Here is a 27,101-nt window from a genome sequence, read left to right on the forward strand (position 1 = left end):
CAACCAATGGAAACAGAACCCTGAAATCAGGTTGTTATCTGCTGCTCGAATCTCTACTCCATCGAAGAGGCAGAACAATATATCAGAATAAAACCTCACCTCTTTGAATCTCTTCAATTTGGAAATCACAGTACCAGAGACACAAAGCACTTGATTCTTATTGAGTTAAAAGCTCAAAAAAACCCTTTCCTTCTGAGAATTTGGCAGATATTTTGTACATACACGCTGCAGGCAAACCTTGAATGTATTGTGCTGGGTTTGAAACATGGGCATTTTATTTGGAATTGTTTTTTTTTTAATTTGAATCATAATTTCCTTCAGAAACATGCAGAGACTGGTGTAATACTGACTGTATAGCCTGGTGTGAATTTTTGCTACATAAAATTAATTTTGTTGGAGTAAAAAGGCTAAACGTTAAATTGCTGAGGGTAGGCAGTCCTAGGGACATATCATAGGTACTTCTAAATTACTGGTCCTATAGAATTTAAGTATTCATTGAATAACATGTTACAGTCATAAATCAAAAAGATATGCCCATATACATCCTGGCTTGTAACAATTCATGACACTTTAAAGAAATAAAGCATTTGTTTAAAATAATTATACATACAGAAGCCTGCCTAAAAAAGCTTATCCTTCTACTTTGGGAATTAATCCAGTTTAATTGCTGTGACATAAGAAATATTTCAGTAGTAAACCTCCCAAGACAAGAAATAAAATCAATTATGAGCTGCAGCAGCCTTAGCACATTAATACCCTTTTTTCCAATTCACAAATAATTGTATATACATGTATAATTAAATATTTATGGTGCACAATATTATGTATATGTGTATGTTGTTGTTGTTGTTAGTGCTGGGAATCGAATCCAGGGTTTTGCACATGTGAGCTTTACCATGAAGCTACGCTCCCATCGCACAACATAATATTTTGATATAGAGGTTGTTTACTCTGTGGAATGACTAAATCAAACAAATTGGCAAACCCATCTCTTCCCATAGTTATCAAAATTTACAAAATTTATGTCAGTAGAAATAAGACTTAGTGATCTATTTCACAGAATGATGACTATAACACCTATGTCTTAGAGGACTGGATAAGAAACAGGTGAACTGATGTGGGTGTTGGGAACCTTGGAAATGATGATAGATACTGTGTTTACAGGTGCTAATTAACTCTGTAGATTCCCACATTAGGCAGAGAAATTTCATTCAGAGGGCTCCTAATCCATTCCTCTTCCTTTAAAAATTACTTACCAGAATGTTATATTAGAGTTAAGGGGTGGAAAACATTTTCTAGTCAGCAGACCTCAGGTACCCAGGCTTGGAGAACCCAAGGTTCCCAAGGTGTAAGAAAAGCCTTCTGATTCTTAGTCTGAGTCTCATTATGCTACTTTATTCTTTACATATCTTATTTCAGACAATGTAGTGTAAATTAATAATTAAAATGAACTCCAATGAAACCCTTGATGTTTTATTTTCTTTTTATACCTTACATGCAGAGGGCTGAATTAATTACCCTCTATTACCATATTATTAGATATTGTACAAATAATGTGCATCATTACTTACCCTTTTTATCAACATTCCCCACTCTCATTTCCTTTCATTCCCCCCCCCCAGAGCTGATGCATCCTCATTGTTAGTTTGAATTTGAATAAATCCTTATAATATATAATGGCAACATGATCTACTCATTTATATAATGGCATTTATATAATGCCATTCATTTATATAATGGCAACATGACCTACTCCGTATTCTTTTCACTCAGTGCTGTTTTTTAGACATATCATATTGCCGTGATTGTTTCTAATTGATGCCAGGTAATTCTAGCACCTTTGACATAACCATTCCCCTAGTGAAGAACAGATAGATGGCTCCAATTATCCCCTTCCACAGACAACATTGCTGTGAACATTTTTATGCATGGCCTCTTATGGATATACAACATACATTCCTCTGGGTATATTGTAGGGATGGAGTATGTGTGGTTAGCATTTATATATTTACAAATTTTGACAAGTATCATTGGATTTTTCTCCAGAATGATAGAATACTCCTCCATGTACTTTTCTCTTAGCATGACTTTAAGGACACTGTCCACATACATGCTCTCTCTCACCTCTGCTGGACACCATCTTGCCCTCTCTATATTGAGGAAAAGAATAACCCATTAGCTTTGGAACTTGGAGACTTGGAACTAACAAAGAAGGAACTTAAGTGCAGGCCATTGTGAAGGTAGTAAAGAGTTTTAAAGGAGTGACAGTCAGTTGATATGAATTCTAGTAACTAATCCCACTAAAAGACTTGCATCTCAAGTCCAAATGGAAATAAGAGGGCCAAGAGTCTGGGCTGACTGACTGGGAGAAGCTTTTGGTCCTTGTTACTTCATTACTCATTTCTAATTGTCCAACATGAAGTAAGAAAGTAACTCAAAAGCTGGACAAACCCCATTTGTCCAGAAGAGATCCTAGGTTCTGAAATAACAAATGGGACTTCAAAGCTAGAGGGGGTTAGAAAGAGCTCTGAAAGACCATATTGCCTTCTCTTACCAGGGTGGGGGTCCTCAGCCTGGCAGACATAGGAGTAGAGGTAGGAGGGTGGGTGTTAGTAGGATTTCCACTTTTAGTCATAGTTTATATGAATGCTGGTTTAGAAATTCCCCTGCCGTCCTGGCTAGGCCATTTGAAGGATCCATCCTGAGACAAGAAGAAAAGGACATTATCCTAAACTTACAGTCTTTAATGGAAAGCCGGGCGTGGAACTGCAATGGGTACAAGTGACTTCTTGGGCATTGGCCCAATAAATGGTAAGTAAACTATGAAGCCACCAAGAATGTGATGTCTAGGGACATACATGCTGCATGGTTCTGGATTCCAGCAGTTTACTAGATGGGTGACCTTGGGCTCCTTCTCCCAGTCTCTGTTTTCCTTCCTCCAAAATGAAGATAATGGTACCTATTTCGTGACACCGTTGTAAAAATTAAAGAACTAACATACCTTCATTTTTTAGAACAGTGTATATAGTACATATTAAATGCTCAGTAAATGTTAGTAAACAAAATTGATAACAGATCTTTTTGTTAAGAAGTAAGTATGGGGTGTTTCTCCCCAACTATGAGAAACACCCTCTTAGTTCCTCTCATTCCCCTTAAGAGAGTGACCTCAGTCTCAAACTTAAAAACATGAGGTTCTAGAGGACAGACTCATGATTTTCTTACTTTAACTGTCCATCTGGATTTTTCCATCTTCTCCATGTTCCTGCCAAGTGCTCTTAGAACACATCAGGCAGCCCTTCCTTCCTGCTTTTTGGTTTTATAGAGCCTCTCTGCTGTGAGTCACAGACATACTCTCTGGTTACCTCAGCCCCTGCTTCCACCCTGTCACTTTCCAGCTACTCATCTCAGTGCCATTCCAAGGACAGCCATGCTGAGAGGCTTTTCCTTGACAAACACCCAAATGGATCTAATCTAGTCTCAAAAGCATGGAAATTCCCCCTGATATTGCAAGACCTAATGAATGCCTGACACCTTAAATAGACCAATGTTCTGGGTCCCTTGAGAAGCTTGCAAAGGCTGTAGACACAATGCTTTAGAATGCAAACATGAGTCACAGGTTAGAAAAAAAAAAGAGGAGAGAGAGAGAGAGAGAGAGAGAGAGAGAGAGAGAGAGAGAGAGAGAGAGAATATGAATATGAATCCAGAAGCTTGAACAGCATTTTTAATGACAATACTCTAGCAGCAGCTTAGCAATGACAAACCCCTGGCTGCAGGAGAGCTACTTGTGGTTCTACTAGTCTGCGTAACAGCTCCTGCAGAGATCTTTGCTACGTGAGATGTGAAATGCAATGGAGTGGAATGAGCTGCCCTTCTTTGCACTCCATCAGCCACAACTGCCAGCAGGGTGGGAACTCATTCCTAAAAATGTTGATTCACAAAGGAAAAAATAATTTTTCAGTACACGCATATTTAATAAAATGAATGAACTGAGAGTAACTGACTTTGACCGGATGTGTGGAGGGCTGTGACATCACTGAGAGGGGCATTCACTGAGCAGGGTGCTGATTATGGGGCTCTGTGACTCAATTCAACAAAAACCCTCACTGTGGGCTAGCTCAGGTGAGGCATTGTGTGCCATGGAGGTTATAAAGATGACTAAGACTGGATCTCTGCCTCAGAGTCCAGAAATTGCTTAGAGTTCTAAAGAAACCAATATTTATTTTTTATTGATGGTATGAAGAAAATCCTATGAGGCAGTGATGTATGTCAGGCAGAAGAAGTGAGTGGGAGGATGCTCCAGCAAGCTCTGGGTTAATGGCTCCTCCTATGTATTTCCACCAGTATCTCCTTTAAATCAGAAAGGGGGAAACAACTCTTCCCACAGCCTTTTTTTTCCTTTTCTTTCTTTCCTCTTGTGGTCTCCCACCCTCTGTCCATGACAAGATGGACAGAGGGTGGGGTTCTGAGAGAACCTTGAGCACAAACCTTACATAGCAAGAGGGAAAATGGTCCCTAGGGGAGCTGCCTGCCACTTATTTCAAGCTGTGGTCTTCTGCCTGGCCAGCTCTGCACATAACAGACTGTCATGTTATGAGTTTTATTGCATCATGAGGTGAGGGTTCTAAAAACCTTCACAAGGCACCAGTGGTAATTCTCATGTGGTGTCATTATGTGCCACCTTCACTTATTTACGTCACTGGCTTGAACACTAAAATCTTTTAGTTGGCCATCTTGGTCTTAAACTGTTAAGGCAAATAAAGTCAGGGCTCCTCTGATTCCTCATAACTCAGTGTCCCTTACTACCCTGCTCCTCCTCCCAACCTTCACCTAACCCATCAAACCATGTGAACTCTCCTCTAACTACAAACACACTTGTATGGTAAAGGACACAGAAGAATTTAAGGTGGACCCAGCTAACTTCCCAAGTCCATCACAGTACTTAAGGAATAGGGGCTTTAAACCTATAGGCTGCATTAGGGAATATGAACAGTAAGGATTTGACTCATTGTTGTGATCCCAGACCAGATGTTTCCACTACTACCTTACGTTAGAAGCACTCAAGGCTTCTGGTACAAGGCAGGCACAGAAGCGTTGCCTGATCAATTTTTGACAGTCACAAAGTGCCACATTACACTCTCATAAAGTAATTTAAATGAAGGATCAATTCCAAAATTCTAGAATCTACTTCTTCACTAGATAATTTAGACAGAGAAAATACAGAGGTTCCATGGCTCCCAACTAATTTCCTAATCCTTGCTAGTCATCTTGTTAAGATGTGCTACTAATCATTGGAAAGACAAGGTAAGGAATATATTAGTGACTAAAAGAGCCCATTTCTTCTTCTACTACTAGATCACACAAACATTTTATTGTTTGATTGAGATCAATAGCAACCACCTTCACTCTGCTCTGACTCACTTTTTCTTTTGCCATACCTGGCCCAGACTTTAAGACTGACCTCTGTCACCTTCCCACCACACACTTCTCAGGCTCACTGTTTTCCAACCTCTTTGCAAATATCCTATCCAAGCCCCAACCTCCTCCTGTGTGTTTTATACACTCTATAACATGATGGGCTGCACAGCTAAAGAGCTTCTTCAGGGTTGAGCATGGAATGAGGAATAAGGGGACAAAACAGTTCAATCTGTCTTCAAGTGGAAATGTGCTCCAATGTTACATAAAAGACCAGGTACTTCCAAACTTTACTTCCAAGCATCCCGTTATAGGATGGATGCTTATTTCATTGCATATTTGATTCTTCTTCCATCTGCTTTCAACTTCAAAATCTGTCTTATTCAACTATCTATTCTTGTAAGGCTCTATTCTAGGTAGTTAATCATGCATCTCAGGGAACTAGCCACACAAGTATCCTCCATATGGTCCAGTTATACTGAAAGGTACATTTGCTAAGCTTCCATACCCTGGATCTCCTTGGATTGTTCTCAGGTGCTCTAAAAGCATCATGGGGCAATGGTAAGCTTGATTTTCTCTCTCTCTCTCTCTCTCTCTCTCTCTCTCTCTCTCACACACACACACACACACACACACACACAGAGAGAGAGAGAGAGAGAGAGAGAGAGAGAGAGAGAGAGAGGGAGAGAGAGAGAGAGAGACAGACAGACAGACAGACAGACAGACAATACAATCACCTAACCCATAAGAAAATAAGGAGTTGCTGGGCCACTTAGTACCAATGTCCTTGCTGGTTGGTTATGTAAAAAAACAAAGTTTGGCTTAGACTTTATAAATGAAAGAATATTATGAAAAGCAGATGAGTAACTCAACAACCTTTAATCTTAACAAGCTGGGCAAAACAAGGGAGTATGCCTTCTGGGCACCCCACTATGCATATGGAAGAAAAAAAGATATTTAGTTTCTCCAATGTGCACCCTAAGACATGAGGAAAGAATTCTGTACCTTTCCACAAAATGGTGTCTCTCTTAACCTTTAAGCCAGTTCAGTATTATTCATGGACATTTAAGAAATGATAATGACATTCAAACAAGGGTCACTTTCGAAAGTGATGACTATTTTTGTATCCCTCCAAGTGAAAGTTGATTTAAAAGTGCTGGTAGTTAGTAATCAAGACTTGGTAAAGATGTTAATGGTAAGCCTTGGGAAAAGGATCTAATTAGGTCAGCAAGAGTATTTTCAAAACAGATTTTTTCAAAGAACCCTTCTCCCTGACACACACATGCATTTTGTGTACTTCAAAATATAAAAATTTGCAGTTAAAGGAGCTAGGGAGTGCTCATGGGTCTATAAAAATAAGGATGACTTATTTTAGAGCGAAACAAATCAGGATAGGTTTATAGTAGATATCTAACAATAAAAACTCTAGAAAAAAATCTAACAACCCTCAATATCTTTAACAAGTGCAGTGATTTCTGGTACCTGGAGTGCTCTTTGTTGGCTAATATCACAAAGTGTGGTGTTAGAAAGTGAACTTCATCTTCCAAAATGCATAGATCGAATCCCTGATCTTTAATGTGACTATGTGTAGATAGGATTTGGGGAAGTAATTAAGGTTAAATGAGGTCATAAGGGTAGGGCCCTAATGCCACAAAACGGTGTCCTTACAAGATGAGAAGGAAAGAGACAGGTCTCCCCCTCTGTCTGCCATGGGAGGGCACAGCAAGAGGGCCACTGTCTATAAATCAGGAAGAGAGCACTTGCCAGAAACCTTCTCATGCAGCACCTTTTAGTCTCTAGAACTATGAGAAAAAAGATGTGTTGTTTAAGCCACTGAGTCTGTTTTGGTATTTTTGTTGTTGTTGTTTTTAAATGGGAGCTTCAGCAGACTAATACAGGTGGGGCATGTAAATTAAGAGCCAGAAGCTGCCAGAGTTTGATTTCTCTACATATAAAGAGAGAGAGATCCCAAAAGGAGAGGAGCCAGTGAAGTGGCATGCTGTGTGGGAAGATAAGGGAGAAGTCCTCATGGTGCTTTTGAAACACAAAGGCCAAGTGAGGATTTACTATGTTGTGGACTATAATGTGTGTGATGTAAAATACCTTCTTATAAAATCTTCAGTATGGTAATTTTTACTATAACAAAGAATTTGATATGTGATTGGTTTTTCTTCAGGCGAACAATGGAGGCTTAGATCTCAAAAGGCTTGGCATGGGGTTGTGACAGATAAGGGGACAGTGGCCATCTGCATGCCATGGAAACAAAGTGGTTCCAGATAACCCTCTGTGTCACTCTTTGGGGAAGTTTCTTAGTTTTGTCATGTCTGGAGCACACTGTGAAGAAATGAGAATCAGAAAACTGTCTAATGTCTAATCTTCCATTATCGGTGGCACTTTGGGAAATGACAGCTTTTCTATGCAACTGGTTCTCCATTAAAAATAAAATAGTAACAACACAACATTTCTATTACCTTTTCTCACAAGATTATTAGAATAAATATGTAAAAATACCCTTTAAAATGATATTACTCACTTGTTTTCTACTTTTTATTTTGGAAAACTTAAAGTTTCACAGAGAGTTGCAAAGATATAGAGGTTACATGTACCCTTTACCTCAAAGGTTAATCTTACATAATAAAGTAGAATATCAGAAGCAGTAGACTGAAATTAATACTGTGTATGTACAGTCATCCCTCAGTTATCTGCAGGGTGTTAATTCCAAGAACTTCCTTGGATACTGAAATCTACAGATGCTCAAGCCCCTTATATAAAAGGGTATATATTTGCACATAACCTAAACAATCTTCCCAAGTACTTTAAATCATCTCCATATTACTTATAATACCTAATACAATATAAATTCTTTCTAAGTAGATATCATACTATATTTCTTAGCGAATATTGATAAAATATAAATGCAAGTATAAATATAATATTTGTTTTCCAAATATTTTTAATCTGTGGTTGGTTGACTCCACATGGATACCAAGGGGTGTATATAGTCCTACATCATTTTTTCACATTTGTGGATTCATGTACCACCTTAAAAATCAAAACACCGAAGGCTGGGGATGTGGCTCAAGCGGTAACGCACTCGCCTGGCATGCGCGGGGTGCTGGGTTCGATCCTCAGCACCACATAAAAATAAAAAAAATAAAGTTGTTGTGTCCACCGAAAACTGAAAAATAAATATTAAAAAATTCTTTCTCTCTCTTAAAAAAAAAAGACACTGAACTATGCCACCAACACAGACCTCCCTGTACACTCACACCCACTCCTCTCCCCTGACCACCATTGTTCCTAATTTTTTTCTCATCTCTATGTTTGTTGTTTCTAGAATGTTATATAAATAAGCCTTCTGAGATTAGATTTGTTATTCTGCAAAATACCCTTGAGGTCTGTATGAGTTATTGTATCAATAGTTCCCCCCCCCTTGGTGAGGAACATTCTATTGTACTGTAGGACATTTTGGTTGTGTTTTTGGTTATTACAGATAAACTTGTTACAATCATATACAAGGTTCTGTATGGACATAGTTTTCATTTCTCTGGGAGAAATGCCAGGAGTGCAGTTGCTGGTTGAATTAGATGTAGGTTTAGTTTTTAAAGAATCCATCAACATATTTTCTAGAGTGGCTGTATTATTTTATATTCCCACCAGCAATGCATGAAAGGTACAGTTTCTCTGCATCCTCACCAGCATTTGGGATGGTCATTAATTTTTAATCTAATTTTATACTATGAAATGTATGTATTATTTGTTCTCAAGATAAGCATCCCCAAATCAACAGCTCTTAGAATAGGCACCAACTTTCCTGGCTTTGTTCACTATAAATATTCTCTACTGGAGAACAAGTTCTCCGAGATTCTTTTGGGATTAAGTCTGCTGGTCAGGCTAGGATTCACATTTTCTTTTAACACTTAAGTCAACTGTGATCTGAGGACCAGGAAAGTCTGATTCATTTTGAGATGCTGCAGAGGATTCACATTGACTGGGGATCTTGAGGACTTTGTTTCTACACTCTTTGAAACTGGCTGATAAAGGCTACATTAGTCTTTATATACTTATAATCGCCTTCAAATATGAGCTGATTCTCCTCTCAAACACATTTGTGTATGCTAAGCAACTTATCTGGATGAGGGTGCTGGGGTAACTCATGTATAATGTCATGCTTTGATAGTTATAATTTACTAATAGCAGGTGGTATCCCTAAGGATTGCATCTGGCAAAGAAAACAACTCTCTTTGTGACTTATGAGGAAAAGTCAAACCAATATAAAAGCTTCTTGGTGAACTGAAAACCAAAATTGTATAATTTGGGCTATTTTTTCTTAAACTGCAAGTGTTTCCTTTGGGTCTAGGTATAGAAATTTTGAGTTTGCTGATGTGTCCTGATAGCCATCTAAGGAAGGATTCCCTTGGTTCTTGCTGTTTTCTAAGCTTTTCAACCATTCTGTGAGGTGCCCAGTAATAGCCTTCCAGTAATTCCTGTTCTGGTTAAGCTTGCCAGAGTTGCTTTCTGTTAGTTGCATACCCAAATCAGCGAATATAAAAGGGCCACACTTAAATATTAGATTATAAAATTTAGGAACATTTGTAAAAGATTTTTTTCAGAGGAAGAATGAAATGGTGCAGTGACGATAACTACTTATCTCCCAATATCCATTCTACTCTGATTCATATTCTCCCAGCTGGTTGGAATGGAAGACTTTTATATATTTCTAAGACTCCCTTGCAGCTAGGAATGTTTAACTGTTGAAGTTCTGGATGATGAGATTTAAGTTGATTTGTATGAAACTTGCAAGAAGTTATTGAAAGAAGCACAGGATAATCCTTGTATATCTTTCCTACTTTGTACTGCTCAGAATGTGGACCTACTAGTTGGAATGTACTAACAATGGAACAATGGGAATAAAAGGAATTGGAGACCTTGGCAATGACTGTTGAGTCATTATACCAGCCCTGGACTGCTTCCAGCCAGACTTTCAAAATGTGATATAAAATAAACTTGGATCTTGTTTAGGCCTCACTTTTAGTCAATATTTTTAGCTAATTATAATTTTTAAAAAATGTATATATTTAATATGGTGTTGAGGATCAAACCCATACTAGGCAAGTGCTGTACCACTGAGCCACAGCCCAGTTGTAATTTTAACTGAAGTGAAGAAATGGAATGTAGTAGCCTGGAACCAAGGTCTAATGACTCCTATGATTCAAGAGAAAGCATCCATTGATTTCCACCTTGTACACTCACATGGACTTGAACATTACGGTAGGGACTAGCCCAGTAATAGGTTGATACTTAACCTGTTAATACATTTTGGTAACTGTATTTTGCAATGTCTAATTTTATTTATAACCTTATTTTTTTCACTTGCTTTTAAAAACATTATTCTGAAAAGAGGTTTGTAAAGTTCATCTGAGTGTCCAAAGGAGAACAAGGTCACAAACCTCTGCAGTGTTACCTAGCAGTGTTAGCAGCATAGGAGAATACAGTTCTTCATATTAACAAAAGAGCAGGAAATTGTCATATTTAAAAGCACATTTTCCCATTTTAAGCTCTTATGCACAAAATAATATGGCTGGGACATAGAAGAATCCCAACATTTGGCTAACTGCCTTTCCATTTCCAGGGTGCTTAACTGGAAATTTAAGACCTCAGATCCATGATCTCAATTGATTTCATTCACAATAGAAGAGGCAACTCCCCTCAATTCACAAGCCTCAAAAGCCAGAGTGAGAATGTAGAAAAGTGTTTCCTAGAACTGTGCAGAGCTCTCCATTCCTAAGAAAGTTAAACAGATAGCAATTTGGGTCTTCAGGATACAATCTGTACCCTCACTGATAGACACGTCTTCCTCATAGGCTTTTTATTGAATAGGGATTGAACAAAGAGGTGATATACGTAGGATGAGGAGAGAGACCAGAGGGCTGTGGTAAAAGAGCTGGCTTCTTCCTGATTTTCAGCCTGCAAGACTTCTTGAACACTTACTTCTGGTTACCATGAATGGTAACCACTAGACACAGCCTCTAAAGGAAATGGCCACACACTTAACCAGGATAGTGCCTTTTTGAGCTCCTGTGTCCTTCATAACCCCTTACAGACTCAGTCATTGTTTTTGCATGGGGAGAGTGACCAACAGAGTAAAGACATTGGAGGTCAAGGATCATTTTGTTGAGATAAAACATATGATTGAGCCTAAAAATGAACAAATTACCAAATCATACTGGTGTACATTCATGTGCAAAATTGATTCCCCTCGAAATGTCTTACTTTAACCCTTGACCACAAATCTCCAAGGCTGTGACACTCAGTAAGATACAGCAAAGCTAAGTGGGCTGGGTTCAGGGCCCATTGGTTCCTGTACCTTTCTCCGTTTTATCCATCTTCACAACTTTAAGTTACAGGCAAACAGTAGAGAAAGATGTTTGGGTACAGGTGAGTAAATTTCTTAAAATTTCTTTCCTTTCTCACCCCAATTTCAGAACTGCACATGAAAACCCAAGACATGCGATGAACGTTTGTGCCAGCCACATGCAAAGGAACCATATTTTGTAAGTAGTCCTTTAATGCAGGAAATCTACTGGGTAATACTATTAGCATTATACCTGTTTTACAGAAGAGGAAACTGAGGTTCAGAGAGTCTAGGTAACCATCCTAAAGGTGACAAGCTAGGCATGACAGAGCTGGCTCAGAACCAGGACTTGTACTATATCTAAGCCTGTACCATTAACCACTCCACTGACAACCTGTCTCCAGGATCTTTGCACTTTGCTGCTGCAACAGAGCTGGGCTCTGCTGCTGCTCAAGTAACCCACAGGGCCAGCTGCAGGCAGGTTAGAGTTGTCAGGCTCTTGTTCTTTCTACCCAAGCAGGGTGGCACCATGGCCATGAAAGTAGTTTTTTTTGTGTGTGTATTATGTGTCTGTTGAATATGAATTCATCCAACCAACAAATGAGGGGAGGGTTCTGCTTCATAGGTTCTAAGTAACCGAGGTTTTAAAGCATTATTTTTTCCTTGGTTCTCTCTCATTATCTTAACTGTTAACCTCTTCCTTTTAGTCCTCTGCCTCCTCCATCCTCTCATCTTGTAAGCAAGAAATAGGCCTTAGCTTACTCTCTCTTCTGTAATTTCCTTTTTTTTTTCTTTTCACATTTTGTTTATCAGTCTTCTGTTCCTTTTTTCCTGTAATTTCTGAACTTACTCTGGGCCGCTCTGACAGTCTGGGTATCTGAACCTGGTAGCACTTTGAGCACTAATTATGCCCTGGGTGTTTACCATGGTTATTACACTAACTCATCACCACAATGCTGATGAGGGCAGTGGACAGGGAGATTGAAAATCCTGGCAGAGCTCATACGAGCAGTGGGTGGAGACTCAGAATTCTTCTTTCCTTGGGTACAGAGCCTTTCTTTCTAAACAAAAGATTCCTTCCTCAACCAGAGAGCTATCCCCCCCCCCCCCGCTCCTGTTCTTCTTATCATTCAGATGGAAAATGTATTAGCTTCATGCATCATGTAGTCAAAGGAATGACTTTGGTAATTCTTGTAACCTTGGGAATGTGGGTATTTTTAAACCCTACATTTCACTGTGGTTAGAGTAGGGGAGATTGTCTTTATGGACGTTCCCAGTGTGGTCCCATAATGCCTGCAGTGAAGACTGAGCCAGAAAGAAGCCATGGGGTTGTCTGAAGTGCCAAGTGGAGCCCAGTGTGCTGCAGGCTTTAAGAACGTGAAGAGCCGCAGCCTCTGTGCTGAAAAAATCCTCCCCATTAGTAACTGAGCATCCTTATACTCACTGGGATGCACGCAGCAGGGGAGAACACCCCCTCTGATCCACACACGAATTTAAAGGAGAACATGATGATAGAGAGCTTAATGGAGCAGATAGTGCCGCATTACCGCAGCATCAGCAACTTCAAGGATGGAGCCTAAGTGGAAGCTTCAGCCAAGAGGGAGGTGATGATTCAGCTCTGGTTCTCATTTGCCCTGAAGGCAATGGGGCTTCCAGTAAATATGATGCATCCTGATTACAGGGAGCGTGGGAGAGAGAGGAAGGGAAGGAGGACCGAAAGAGAACCTTTACACCTGAGCTTCTGTTTTTGACAATATTACTTGTTTTTATCTGCATTCAATGAGATGTCATCTTACCACAATTAGAATGACTATTACCAAAAAGATAAAAAAGAAATACTGGTGATAGTGAGAGGGGAATCTTTACAGTCTGTTGGGAATGAAAACTGGAACAGCTACTATGGAGAATGGTATGGAAGTTCATCAAGAAACTGAAAAACAGATCTACCATATGACCCAGCCATCCCACTACTGGGTACACAGCCAAAGGAAAGAAATCAGCATACCAAAGAGGTACCTGCACACCCATGTTTATTGCTGCACTATTCAAAATAGCTAAGAGAGGGAATCAACCTAGATACCCACGAATGGATGAAAGGATAAGAATCACACAGGAAAACTCTGAGCCATAAAAAGAGTGATATCCTATTATTTGCAGCAAAATTGATAGAACTGGAGGACATTATGTTAATGAAATAAGCAAGACACAGAAAGACAAATGCTGCATGTACACTCTCATAGTTAGGGTTAAAACAAAACAAAACAAAAAAGGAATGACCTGAAGTAGAATAATTATTATTACAGGTTGAGAAGAGTGGGAGATACAGGTAGGTTGCATTAATGGGTACCAAAACACAGTTAAAAGAAATAAGGTCTAGTGTTCCACAGCATGGGAGGTGACTATAGTTCATAATAATCCATTACATATTTTATGAATATATAAAAAGATAACTAGAAGAGAAGAGTTCAACATTTCAAAGACAAAGTAATGATAAGGAGGTAAAAAATCACCCTGATTTGGTATATATACACACACACACACATACACATACATATATACATATATACACACATATGCATATATATATACATACACACACACACACACACACACACACACACACACATATATATATATATATATATATATATATATATATATATATATTCACAAAACTAGGTCCCAGTAGGCCAAGCTGATTCCACTGTCCATCAGAAACTCCTGGCCACAGCCCACATCTTAACTCATTACCTATGAAGCAATCAAAAAAGCCTTCCTGGGATGGTGTGTAATTTCACAAGAATCCTTCCTTTCAGAATCCCAAGTGACCAACTCAAGGTCTACTTTGCATCAGAAGCTTTTCTGGAGCCAGAATTCAAGTCTCAGGATCAGGCTTTGCACAGTGATTACTCTGTTACACTGCCTGAAGGTGACATCTGGGGTCAAAAAAGAGAACCTCCTGCCCATCAGTCTCCTGACAAAATATGTCATTTGTCATTTAGGTACCTTTGCAATGTGCATGTCAGTTATTGATTTCTTCCCTCCAGGGAAAATCTTGATGCTGGGGTCAGCGTCTGGCTGTAAGACACTTCATTTTGTTCTCACATTCCTCAATACATGGCTATGCAGCAGGTGATAATGGGCACTCAGAGTTGCTCAAGGAAAGGATGGAGGGGCAGGGGCTGACCTCCTGTTGTTTCTATAGGGTACAGCATCGATTACCCAGTGTATAATTTCAGAGAGAAAATTTAAGGCTTCCCCCCGCCCCAAGGCTATAGAGGAATTGGATAGACTTTTAAATATTTGTTATCTTTAAACACTGTGAAAAGGTGTGCCACTGAAAAGGAGAACTATCTAGACATAAAGTTACTTTTTAACTGGGATTTTAAACTTAATGAACAGGAAAGTATTTCAGCTTGGATGAAACCATCAATGCTGAAACTCAAGTCAGGCTCTCTCTTCCTTATTGTCATTCATAGCCCTCCCATCTCAGTGGCCCAACATTAAAACAGATTCTGAGATCCTTCACTGGAAGAGACAGCAAGCTGAAGAGTCTCAAATCTGACTATATATTGGAACTACCTGGGGACTTTAAAAACTATCAATGCACCTCAACATTACTAAGGTCATGCTGACAAGCCCTCAGCCAACACACTCAATACTAAAAAATAAAAGATTTTCCTCAAAGATAAGGAGTAAGACAAAAATACCCATACTTACCATTGCTGATCAGCATAGTACTAGAAATCCTAGCCAGAGCAAGTAGCAAATAAATAAATACATAAGAAATAAAAAAATAAAATTATCTCTGCTTGCAGGTGATAGGACTTTATATATAGAAAATACTAAAGAGTTCCTCCAAAACCGTGAGAAGTATTAAATGAATTCAATAAAGTTATAAGACACAAAATCAATAAACAAAAATAACGTGAGTCCAGGATCTTCTAGCTTTCAGGGTCTGGGTTGAAAAATCTGCACATAATCTAATGCAATCCCAATCAAAATCTCAATGACATTCCTCATAGAAATAGAAAAAGCAGTCATAAAAATTTATCTGGAAAAGTAAGAGACCCAGAATAGCTAAAGCAATCCTTAGCAAGAAGAATAAAGCAGGTAGCATTACTATACCAGACCTTAAACTATACTACAGAGCAATAGTAACAAAACAGTATAGTATTGGCACCAAAACAGACTGTTAGACCAATGGTACAGAATAGAATATACAGAGACTAACCCACATAATTACAGTTATCTTATATTAGACAAATGCACCAAAAACATACATTGGAGAAAAGATAGCCTCTTCAACAAATGATGCTGGGAAAACTGGAAATCCATATGCAACAAAATGAAATCACCATGCACAAAACTCAATTCTAAGTGGATCAAGAACCTAAGAATTAAACCATCCACACTGCGCCTATTAGAAGAAAAAGTAGGCCCAAAGCTCCATCATGTTGGATTAGGCCCCAACTTCCTTAATAAGACTCCTATAGTGCAAGAATTAAGAATAAGAATCAATAAATGGAATGGATTCAAACTAAAAAGCTTCTTCTCAGCAAAAGAAACAATCAATGAGGTGAATAGAGAGCCTACATTTTGGGAGCAAATTTTTACCACATGCACATCAGATAGAGCACTAATCTTTAGGCTATATAAAGAACCCCAAAATCTTAACACCAAAAAAACTAATAACCTAATCAATAAATGGGCCAAGGAACCAAGCAGACATTTCTCAGAAGATGTTATACAATCAAGCAACAAATACATTAAAAAATGTTCAACAACTCTAGCAATTAGAGAAATGCAAATCAAAACCACTCTTAAGATTTTATCTCACTCCAGTCAGAATGACAGCTATTATGCATACAAACAACAATAAGTATTGGCGAAGATGTGGGAAAAAAGGTTCACTCCTACATTGCTGGTGGGACTGAAAATTGGTGCAGCCAATATGGAAAGCAGTATGGCGCTTCCTCCAAAAATTGGGAATGGAACCACCATTTGACCCAGCTATCCCTCTTCTCGGTCTATACCTAAAGGACTTAAAAACAGCATTCTTCAGGGATACAGCCACATCAATGTTTACAGAAGCACAATTCACAATAGCTAAACTGTGTAACCAACCTAGATGCCCTCAGTAGATGAATGGAAAAAGAAAATGTGGTATGTATACACAATGGAATATTATTCAGCAATAAAAGAAAATAAAATCATGGAATTTGCAGGTAAGTGGATGGAGTTAGAGAAGATAATGCTAAGAGAAGTTAGCCAATCCCCAAAAAACAAATGTCAAATGTTTTATCTGATATAAGAATGCTGATTTATAATGGGGTTGTTGGGAGTGGCGGAGCATGGGAGGATTAGACGAACTCTAGATAGGGCAAAGGGGTGGGAGAGAAGGTAGGAGGTCTGGGGGTAGAAAAGACAGTGGAATGAAATAGAAATTATTACCCTAAGTACATGTATGAAGACACAAATGGTGTGACTATACTTTGTATACAACCAGAAATATGAGAAATTGTGTTCTATGTGTGTAATAAGAAATGTAATGTATTCTGCTGTCATATATAACAAATTAGAATAATAAATAAATAAAATAATAATAATATGGATCTCAGACATTAATAATGAATTATCTAAACAAGAAACTAAGAAAACAATTTTATTTACAATAGCATCCCCAAATAGGATAAATTTAACCAAGAAGGAGAAAAATCTTGTTTTAGTGATCTTTTTCACTGCTGTGACTGAAAGAAAGACCTGACAAGAACAATTGTAGAGGAGGAAAAGTTTGTTTGGGGCTCACAGTTTCAGAGGTCTCAGTCCATAGACTGCCAGCTCCATTCCTCAGGACTTGAGATGAGGCAGACATCATGACAGAAGAGTGTGGCAGAGGGAAGCACATAATGATCAAGAAGCACTTACCAGATACAAAATATATACCCCAAAGGCACACCCCCAATGCCACCTCCTCCAGCCACACCCTACCTGCCATCAATTACCATTTGGTTAATGCCCATCGAGGGATTAATTCTTTGACTGGTTTAAGGCTTTCATAATCCAATCATTTCACCTCCGAATGTTCTTGCATTTTCTCACACACGAGCTTTTGGTGGACACCTCACATCCAAACTATAACAGATCTGAACACTGAAAACTAAAAGATACTAACAAAAGAAACAGAATAAGGGAAAAATAAAGGGAAAGATACCTTATGTTCATGGGTTAGAAAAATTAATAGTCAAAATGTTGATGTTACCCAAAGTGATCAACAGATTTAGTGCAATATCTATCAAAATTCAGTGTCTTTTCATAGAATTAGAAAAAGCAATCCTTAAAATTTTATGAAATTTAAGTACAAATGAAGCATCTCCTATGAAAATTTAGCTTCTGAATAAAGATGAGTCTGCCCTCCTAGCCACTCTGAAGAAAAAGAAAAAGAAAAAAAAACCCTTAAAACCATATGAAACTACAAAAGATCCTGAGTAGGTAAAACAATCTTAAGCAAGAGCAAAGTTGGAGGCCTCACAATTTTTTATTTTAAATTATATTACAAAGCTATAGCTACTGAAACAGAATGGTACTAACATAAACATTTAGATACCCCAATGGAACCTAATAGAGAGCCTGGAAACAAATCCATGCATATATGATCAACAATCTTCAAGAAGGCACCAGAAATATACAATGGGAGAAAGGAGAGTCTCTTCAAAAAATGGTTGGGAAAACTTGATATTCACTTGCAAAAGAATGCACTCAGAACTTTCTCTTGCACCATAAATGAAAATCAACTAAAAATGGATTAAAGACTTAAATGTAAGACTTTAAACTGTAGAACTTTGAATCTCTAGAATATTATTTAGCTTTAAAAAAGAAGGAAATTGGGCTGGGTTATAGCTCAGCAGTGGAGCACTTGCCTTATGTTTGTGAGGCACTGGATTTAATCCTCAGCATCACATAAAAATAAATAAATAAAGGCATTGTGTCCATCTACAACTAAATAAATATTTTAAAGAAAGAAGGAGAGTCTACCATGAAGATAACATGGATAAAACTGGAGGACGTTATGCTAAGTGAAATAAGCCAGACACAGAATGGTAAAAATTGCATGATCTCATATGTGGAATCTAAAAAATAAAAGCCAAAATAATAGAAGCAGACAGTAGAAGAGTAGTTTTCAGGAAATAGGGAGATGGTAGTCAAAGAGTATAAGGAATATAAAATCACAAGATGCTAAATTCTGAAGATATAATATACAACATAGCAACTATAGTTAATAATAATAATGCATCATGTACTTGAAATTTACTATAAGAGTAGATCTTAAATGCTCTCACCACACATACACATAAAGATAATCACTGGAGATGATGGGTATGTAAATTAGTTTGATTGCATCATCATTCCACAAGGTATACATTCATAAAAAAATCAAGTTGTACACACTAAATAATTCTTACTTGTTAATCATACTTTAAACTAGAAAAAATAAAAATCGAAATGCTCATCACTGGGTTCCTGGCCCAGATAATCTGATTTAATTGATCTGGGAAAGGATTCAAACTTGGGTAATTTCAAGGGAGTGCAGAAATGGAAAAATTACTAAAAGAAATTAAATTAAATGAAAAAGCTTAACACCCACATAGCAACAGGCACAAATCTTAAGAACCCAGCTTTATGACTTTTTGTATGTGAATGCCCCTGAAAAACCCATCCACAGAGCATCATGATCACTCATATACCTCAACACAGGAGTTTTAAAATTCAACCTTAAAAACCCAAACAAAACTCTTCAACTTGCAAGAGCATAACAATGATCTCAGCAAGGGCATTTTAAAAGATCTCCCCTGTTGATTCTAATTTGCAGCCAGGATTGATTGAAATAATTTGTTGTTGGTACTACATTTCTGGCCACAGAAAACCTTCAATAAAATAGGACCATAAGATTTTAATATCTTAAGGTATTTTCAGCATAAAATTAAAGTCGGCTTCAGACATTTAATTTTGTTGTGCTGTGATTGTTTCTGTAACTTTTCATGCATTGTTTATGGTTCACAACCTTCCCTTGTTCTAGTTACATGTGGATCAGCTAGCCCTTTCTGATACAAACAAGAGCTATCTTATGTGTGTTATGGAAAAATAAAGTTGGGGACTATTATTCTTTGTGGGTCAATCACTGACTGATGGTTGGCAAAGCAAGAGAAACAATCTTGAATCATCCATAGTTCAAGGGCAGGCTATGTGAAAGAAAGGCAGAGTCAGAGGAACTGGATCCCTAGTGAGGAAAAAATTAGAAATAAAAACAATCATGTCCAGTCTTCAAGGGAGTATGCAGACCACAGAAGCCAATGCAGGTTAGAAGCTTAGGAAGGCAAGCCGGTAAAATTCTGACCTATATGGTGGAAAGGGAGGACCAGGGGCCAAGAAGCAGTACTGTCATAACAAAGAGGACAAGGCTGATTTAGAGGTGGCTAAGAAGTAATCGGAGAGAGAGAGAAGAAGATAAAGTAATGCATTGCCTTGTGAAGTTGCCAGGTTGCACCCTGCATGAGCACCTGGTAGAGATGGTGAGTGAGGCTGCAATTAAGTCCTCCTGGGAAGGTGGATGGGCACCTTATTTTCATTTGCACAAAGGCATTCTAAGGACGGTCTAGCAGCATTTCTGGAAGAACTGGTGGGTTCTTCTGTTGAAGCTCTGCACTTTCCTTTTGTCTCCTTAAATAAAGTTCAACGAAACAATCCCTAAGTGTCTTTTCTATTTGAACCAGTGAACTGAGTGGGGTATGAATTAAATGTTGTCCTACAGAGGAAGGTCCTGAGGCTTGATGAAGTCTTCAGGCCCCAGATGAAGGAGGAAAAACCTTTAATCCCTCAGATGGTGGCAGGTCCTGGCTATGTGAAGACATATTTGGACTAGAAGCAACCAGAATCCACACAGAAGAGACCTATCACCTGAGCTAATTTAAATGTTCAGCAAATGAAAGTTCTTTATGGGTCAAGTAACCAACTCCTATGTCTTATTTTTGTTGTTAAATACGATTTCAGTTTTCATATGACTTTTTAGGTTTATCAAAAGAAAGAGAGCAACAACATGAATTTTGGATTCAGTAGGGTAAAACAAATTATAGTGCTTCTGATTACCAAAGTCTATGTCTGACATAGACAATGAATCAAATTCTCTGAGGTTGTCCTTTAACAAAGCTATGCTTTATAATGAAAAATTGCTCTGTTCTAAAACAAAAGCAGAAAAATAGAAAATGAGGAAAGTGAGTTATTGAGATCTAATTTTTGAGATTGATTAGATTTTAGAGCCAGCTAAATGTGTTGTTTCTTTTTTCTTTTTCCCAGCACTGGAGGATTGAATCCAGGGCCTCATGCATGCTAGGCATACTGAGCTTCACAACCAGCTCCCAAAGGGTGAGTCTTGAGGCCATATGTGGTTTTAATTTATACAGTATTCCTATTCCTATTTTGCAAACTTTGGCCTGTTTCTTTGTGTATGTGTATGGTCACAAATGTGACCAAAACATCTCCTCTTTTCCTTATATATTGAATCTGATTCCTGCATTCTGTTCACTTATCCCTGCATTTTACCATCTGTGGGCAAAGCAACTTGAAGCTCCTAGTTTCTGAGCAGGAGAGCATTGCTTAGACATATGGAACTTTTAAATACTCTGGGATGGCAGGATAGTAAGTGCTTAGGAGAAACTAAGGAGAGGCTCTTAGAAGCACAGACAGGTCAATTCTGCAAATCAAGGGTCCTTAAGATAGAACTCCAGTGTTTCCAACCCAGTTCTGAGCTGCCTGGAGGTGGAGGAGATGAGGCTGGTAGGAATACAGGCACCTGTGTGTGTGTGAATTGTAGATAGTCACAAGAACAGCTGTAAGTCATTTTGCCTTAAATGCTGGTGATGATCTGTGCATCCTCTCACCTCTGTCTGAGGAAATACCAGGATTGATAGCACATATGTTATGTAAACAAATAAGTCCTGGCTTTAAAATATGTTATGTAAACAAATAAGTATAGGCTTTAAAAATATTAGAATGCGCTGTATATGTATAATATGTCAAAATATCCTCTACTATCATGTATATTTAAAAAGAACAAATTTTTTAAAAGCCAGCAGAATGCTATATAGTATACTATGATAATGTGTTTTTTAGTAAGAAATATATATATTTTGATCTTCATCCCCATTTCATGACACAGAACTCCTAAACCCTTGAAATGTTCTGGGTAACAAGGTGTTTTTGTTCTAATGAGGCTGCTTTTGGTCTGCTGGGCGGGGTCTGCTTAGAAAGACTAAGCCTCAGCCTCACCCTCCATCCTCTGACAAAGGGAGAGAGGCTGGAAATCCAGTTAATAATTGACCAAGCCCATGTGACTTTTAGAGAATCCTCTAAGTATCCCTGAACTATGGGGTTTGGAGGACTTCCAGGTTGATGAATGCACGGAGGTGTCAGGAGGTAGTGAGCCTGGAGAAGGCACAGGGACTCTTCTCCTTTCCCTGTGTATTTTCACCTGACTGCTCATCTGTTTCCTTTGTAATATCCTCGATAATAAGCTGAGAAATACAAATTGTTTTCCAGAGATCTGTGAGCCATTCTAGCAACTGATTGATCCTGAAGAGGGAGACAGTGGGAACACCCAATTTACATTTGGTCAGTCAGAAGTTCCAGAGGCCTCTGGGACCTGCGACTGGCATCTGAAGTGAGGGGCAATCTCACGGGCCTGAGTCCTGAGCTTGTGGGATCTGACTCTAAACCCAGGTAAATAGTGTCAGAACTGAGTTAAATTGAAGGCCAGCCAGCTATGGGAGAACTGGTTGCTGGGGAAAAAATGCCCATGCATTTGGGTGGCCAGAATTATTGTGAGAGCATAGCAGAGGAAAATATATTATTTTCTATTATATCAATATACCCAAAGAACCACTTAACACAGTCTTACTTTACTCCAATCTTTGCACAGAAAAAAAAAAAACCCACTCGTAGACACTATGAAAGGGAGAACCATGATGATGATAGTGTTGGGCATCAAGACCTCAAAATAGCACGTAGAAGACAGGAAAATATGGGGATGGAATTGGAAGCAAAACCAGGTGGCCCCTTGGCTGTTGCAAGGCCAGCCTCTTACCGTAGTGTGGGATGATGGCCCAGGCCATGGCAGAGGCATAGATGCCGCCGATCATCCAGAACATACAGAGCCAGCTCAGATGCTCACCCCGCTTCTCCCGGGCCAGCACTTCAGCAAAGTAGGAGAACACAGTGGGAATGGCTCCTCCAATCCTGTGGGAAGTCCAGAGAATACATGAAATTGGGGCCTGCCCAGCTAACAGGAGATGTGAAGGGCAAAGCCAAAGCAAACACCAACAACACATACTCTCTCCCAACACCAGAATATCAAGTAATATATATTTTCTGTCATTTTGTAATTTTAATATTATACTCTTCATGTTTACTAGCAGTTTATTATTCCTCCAAAACCCTGAACCTGTAATTAGGCTATATGGCCAGAAGGTGGAGTGGTTCCCCCCTCATTTTGTTTAGAGGTTCGCTTGAGATTCTGATGGACTTTCTGCTCAGTGTCAAATGTTCTACATGATATTTACAAAAAGTTACAATAATTTGGTATAATCTAGTGAATATTCTAATTAACTCATTTCAAAAAGAGACACTGTGACATGTCTATTCATGAGATGGAAACTCTGGAAACAGCTACAAACACATCTTTGGGGCTTTTGGCAATATGTACATACTACCATCCAAAAGCAGCTCTCCCCCCAGCCCAGTCAGCCTGATGTGTTGACAAACAGGGAGCCAATAAGGTCCCTCACTGGCTCGAGTCCCAACCAGTGAATATTACTGCTGAATGAGCATACTTCAAATAGACACTGGTAAAATCAAATAGACATGATCAAGCACACTCGAACGGGATGGGGTACACTACTTCCTCACAGCAGGGGTAATTAAAAGAGCTGCTGACTGAGTTGGAGAGATGACATGGTCACTGAATGATCTCTACTTGGGTGAAGTGTTCTCAAAGAACAAAATTTTATTCATTCTAGGGAGATGAAATCTAGGGCCATAGATTTCATTATAATTTGAAATGGGTCTTAATGCCCAATTTTAGGAAGTAGGGTTCAGAAAGTAAGGTAGCATAGATAAAACGATTTATTTTTTAAATTTAAATTTTTTCATTGGTGCACATTAATTAAACAGAATAGTTTGGTTTCATTGTAGCATATTCATACATGTATGTAACATAATTTGATCAATTTCACTCCAATACCTACCTTTCATTCCTCTGGTCCCCTTCTTTAACCTAATGATTTCCATGTGACTTTCATTATGTACTTTTTTTTCCCTCTAGATTCCACATTTGAGAGAAAACATCAGATACTTGTCTTTACACTATATGAATTCTTAAATATGTATTCTAATAAAGATATGTAGCAACATAAACAGATTATGGAGCCAACTGGTGATGGCTCAGTTAAAGAGTATGTACTGCTTTATTTATCTTCACATTTCTGTCAGGTAAATTGCTATTGACATTTCAAATAAATTTGAGTCTAGGAGTACAACATGTGTTTATCCATTTAACAATAACTGATTTTCTTAGAGCCTTTGATATGATTAAGAAATATTGGAAGTGACTTCAGCAAATGCAATTTAGGAAAAGGCCATTTTTGCAGCAAACTGGGTGTAACCTGATGAACCACAAGATTTATAATGTTCTGCATTAACTGGTAGATCAAAATATGGCACCATTTCATGTATTTTCCCTGCTCAAAGTGATGCCATATTTATCCCATTGCTGGTTGAAAGCAGACTATTTAGGCCAGCATTACTGAATCTATGGGTTGTGAAATTAATTTATTACCTGTAAACAGCATCTTAAAAAATCAGGGGCTAGGGTTATAGCTCAGCGGTAGAGCGCTTGCCTCACACATGTGAGGCACTGGGTTCAATCCTCAGCACCACATAAAAACAAATAAATAAAGATATTGTGTCCATCTTAAAAAAAACTTTTAAAAAATCAGAAATGAAGATATTTGAGTGCAATCCAAATTATAAGGATAAAGCATAAGTGTAGGTCATGAAACTTTTTGTACCATTAACATACTTGTTGTATACAGTGTGTGTATGTATAATGTATATTGAGTCACTGAGTATTTCTAAGTGAGAGTTACTATTCAAAAATTTAAGAGATGACTTAAAATTTAAGATGACTTAAAAGCATCTGTACTTGTTTCTCTGGGCCATTAAGGCAGTGGTTCTAGCTAAAATATCTGGGGTTATGACTTCAACATCTTCAAATGCAGCACCTGGTGATTTAGCAACAACACACAAAGTCAACCAAACCCTCAAACAAGAAATAAATGCATGTAGTAGGTAGTCAAAACTAGTTTGTCCTGTATCACACTTTGGTAGACTCACATGGTTCTCATGCACAACTTCTCAAGTAGCTCATGCCATGAAGAAATAGGCTGAGTTTAAACATTCAGTGTTTGAATATATTTTAAGTGGTGTCATTATAACACACAGTTTTAGTGGGGAATAAAATGCCCATGCCACAAACCATTTCTTGCTATACCTATTTTCACTTAATGTGAAGAATCCATTTATTTCTCTGTACATAAAGTCCTAGTTCTTTTCAAGACATAAGAATAGTTCCAGTTTTTACTGACTTTTCACATCCTAATTAATGTTTTGTCAGGAGTCTGGGCATTCTGTATATAATAGCTATAACTCACACTTCTTGGAGGCACAATTGCACGTCAAGATATGCCAGGTGCCTCTGAACTGAGATAAATGTACTTCAGTGTGGTTAAAATTTCAAGTGGAAGAATGTATACTTGCCTGTTAGTTTTCAACCAATTATTGTTGCAGAAGTGAATACCAACTATTCTGGGCTTGTAAGCAATCCAACTGGTTTTGATTCAATGCCTCTTTTTTAAGGTGTTGCTGTTTGCATGGACAGCAAGGAGCTCTAATGCCAAGGGATAAAAGAGCCTGAAGAATTAGTGAAGGATCCTACTTAAATACTTCGAAAAATTCTTTATATTCAGAGATCTACAAAACAATCCAAACATCTACATTTCTTATTGTAGACTATCCTCTATTTTCGGGAAAACATGACCCTTCATCTTCCTGTGACATCCTTTAAGTTGAGAAAAAAACATTCCATTGTGCTGTAATGTTAACTGTTATTGGTATTTTGTATATCATTAGCATCTTGAAGGTGGGGACCATGTAGTCTTTATCTTTGAATTACTATCATCTGGCCCAGTGGACATGCAACAAGTGTTTGCTAAAAAGAACTAAATTCCAGACTCTGCATTTTGGGAGTTGGTACACTAAATCTTCTAGAATATTCTGTTTTGAGGACTTAAACATCTCAAAGGATGGAAACCTACACTTCATTTCCTGGGTCAATCAGACCACAAAAGAATTTGAGGGTACTGGGATGAAATTCCAATAGTGATGTAACTCCCAAGAAGTTCCTCAGTTACTCTGTGCCTTACTGCCTTGGTGGCCCTTATCATTGAGAGAGTTCATTTGAGATGGTCAGAGGACACTGGGAAACAAAAAAATCCTGTTGGGTATTCCAGGGGCTTATGAAATATCTGTGTGTCTTCCAAATGAATGTAGCTTATATAATTATCAGCTATAAAAATATTTAGACAAGAGATAAGGCAGGTGTTCTCCTGTTTTGTAAGAAAATTTGTTTCCTACAATAAGTATTAAGGGCAGGAATATCTGCCACGACCCAATATCCAAAGCTCATAAATTAAAAAAAATTTCCTATTGTTATTCTACCTCTGGGGTTAATACATATTATGATGATGATTAGTTATTATTGTTGTTAATGTTGCTTATTTCATTAAAATACAATTTCTGAGAATACAAATATTAAAGATTAAAAATATTTAAATGGAAGTTCTTTAACTCCTATGTACCAGTAGTTCATAAAGAGGACTGATTGTGTTTCCCTCTGCCCAACATCTACAGATATTTGACAATGGATGGGGACATTTTTAGTTGCCACAGCTCAGAGGGTGCTACTGGTATCAAGTAGGTAGAGGCCAGGGACCAAACTAAATATTCTATAATGAACAGGATAACTCTTAACACATAGAAAGAATTACCTAGCCCAAAATAATATAGTGCCAAGGTTAAGAAACTCTTGTGATGAGTGGGGATTTAATGTGGAAAATACAATTGCTTTCATATTTTAAAAGTCCATATGACATAAAGTGGTTGCCTTTTGCTTTACCTGATGAATAACACACCCATAAATTCAGTTAACAAGGAAAGTTTATAATAA

The 27,101-nt window shown here is 38.1% G+C and overlaps 1 protein-coding gene across 2 annotated transcripts in view; it reads right to left on the reverse strand.

Moving 5' to 3' along the window:
• Sv2c (synaptic vesicle glycoprotein 2C) overlaps nt 1-27,101 on the reverse strand; it is a 166,523-nt gene that overhangs the window by 68,728 nt on the left and 70,694 nt on the right. For both annotated transcript variants that reach the window (XM_026404115.2, XM_026404114.2), the window contains exon 3: nt 22,905-23,056. In XM_026404115.2, the coding sequence (XP_026259900.1) occupies nt 22,905-23,056 (152 nt within the window). The remainder of the gene's footprint in view (nt 1-22,904; nt 23,057-27,101) is intronic.

This window comes from Urocitellus parryii, chromosome 1 (genome assembly GCF_045843805.1).
Source record: "Urocitellus parryii isolate mUroPar1 chromosome 1, mUroPar1.hap1, whole genome shotgun sequence".
NCBI lineage: Eukaryota > Metazoa > Chordata > Mammalia > Rodentia > Sciuridae > Urocitellus > Urocitellus parryii.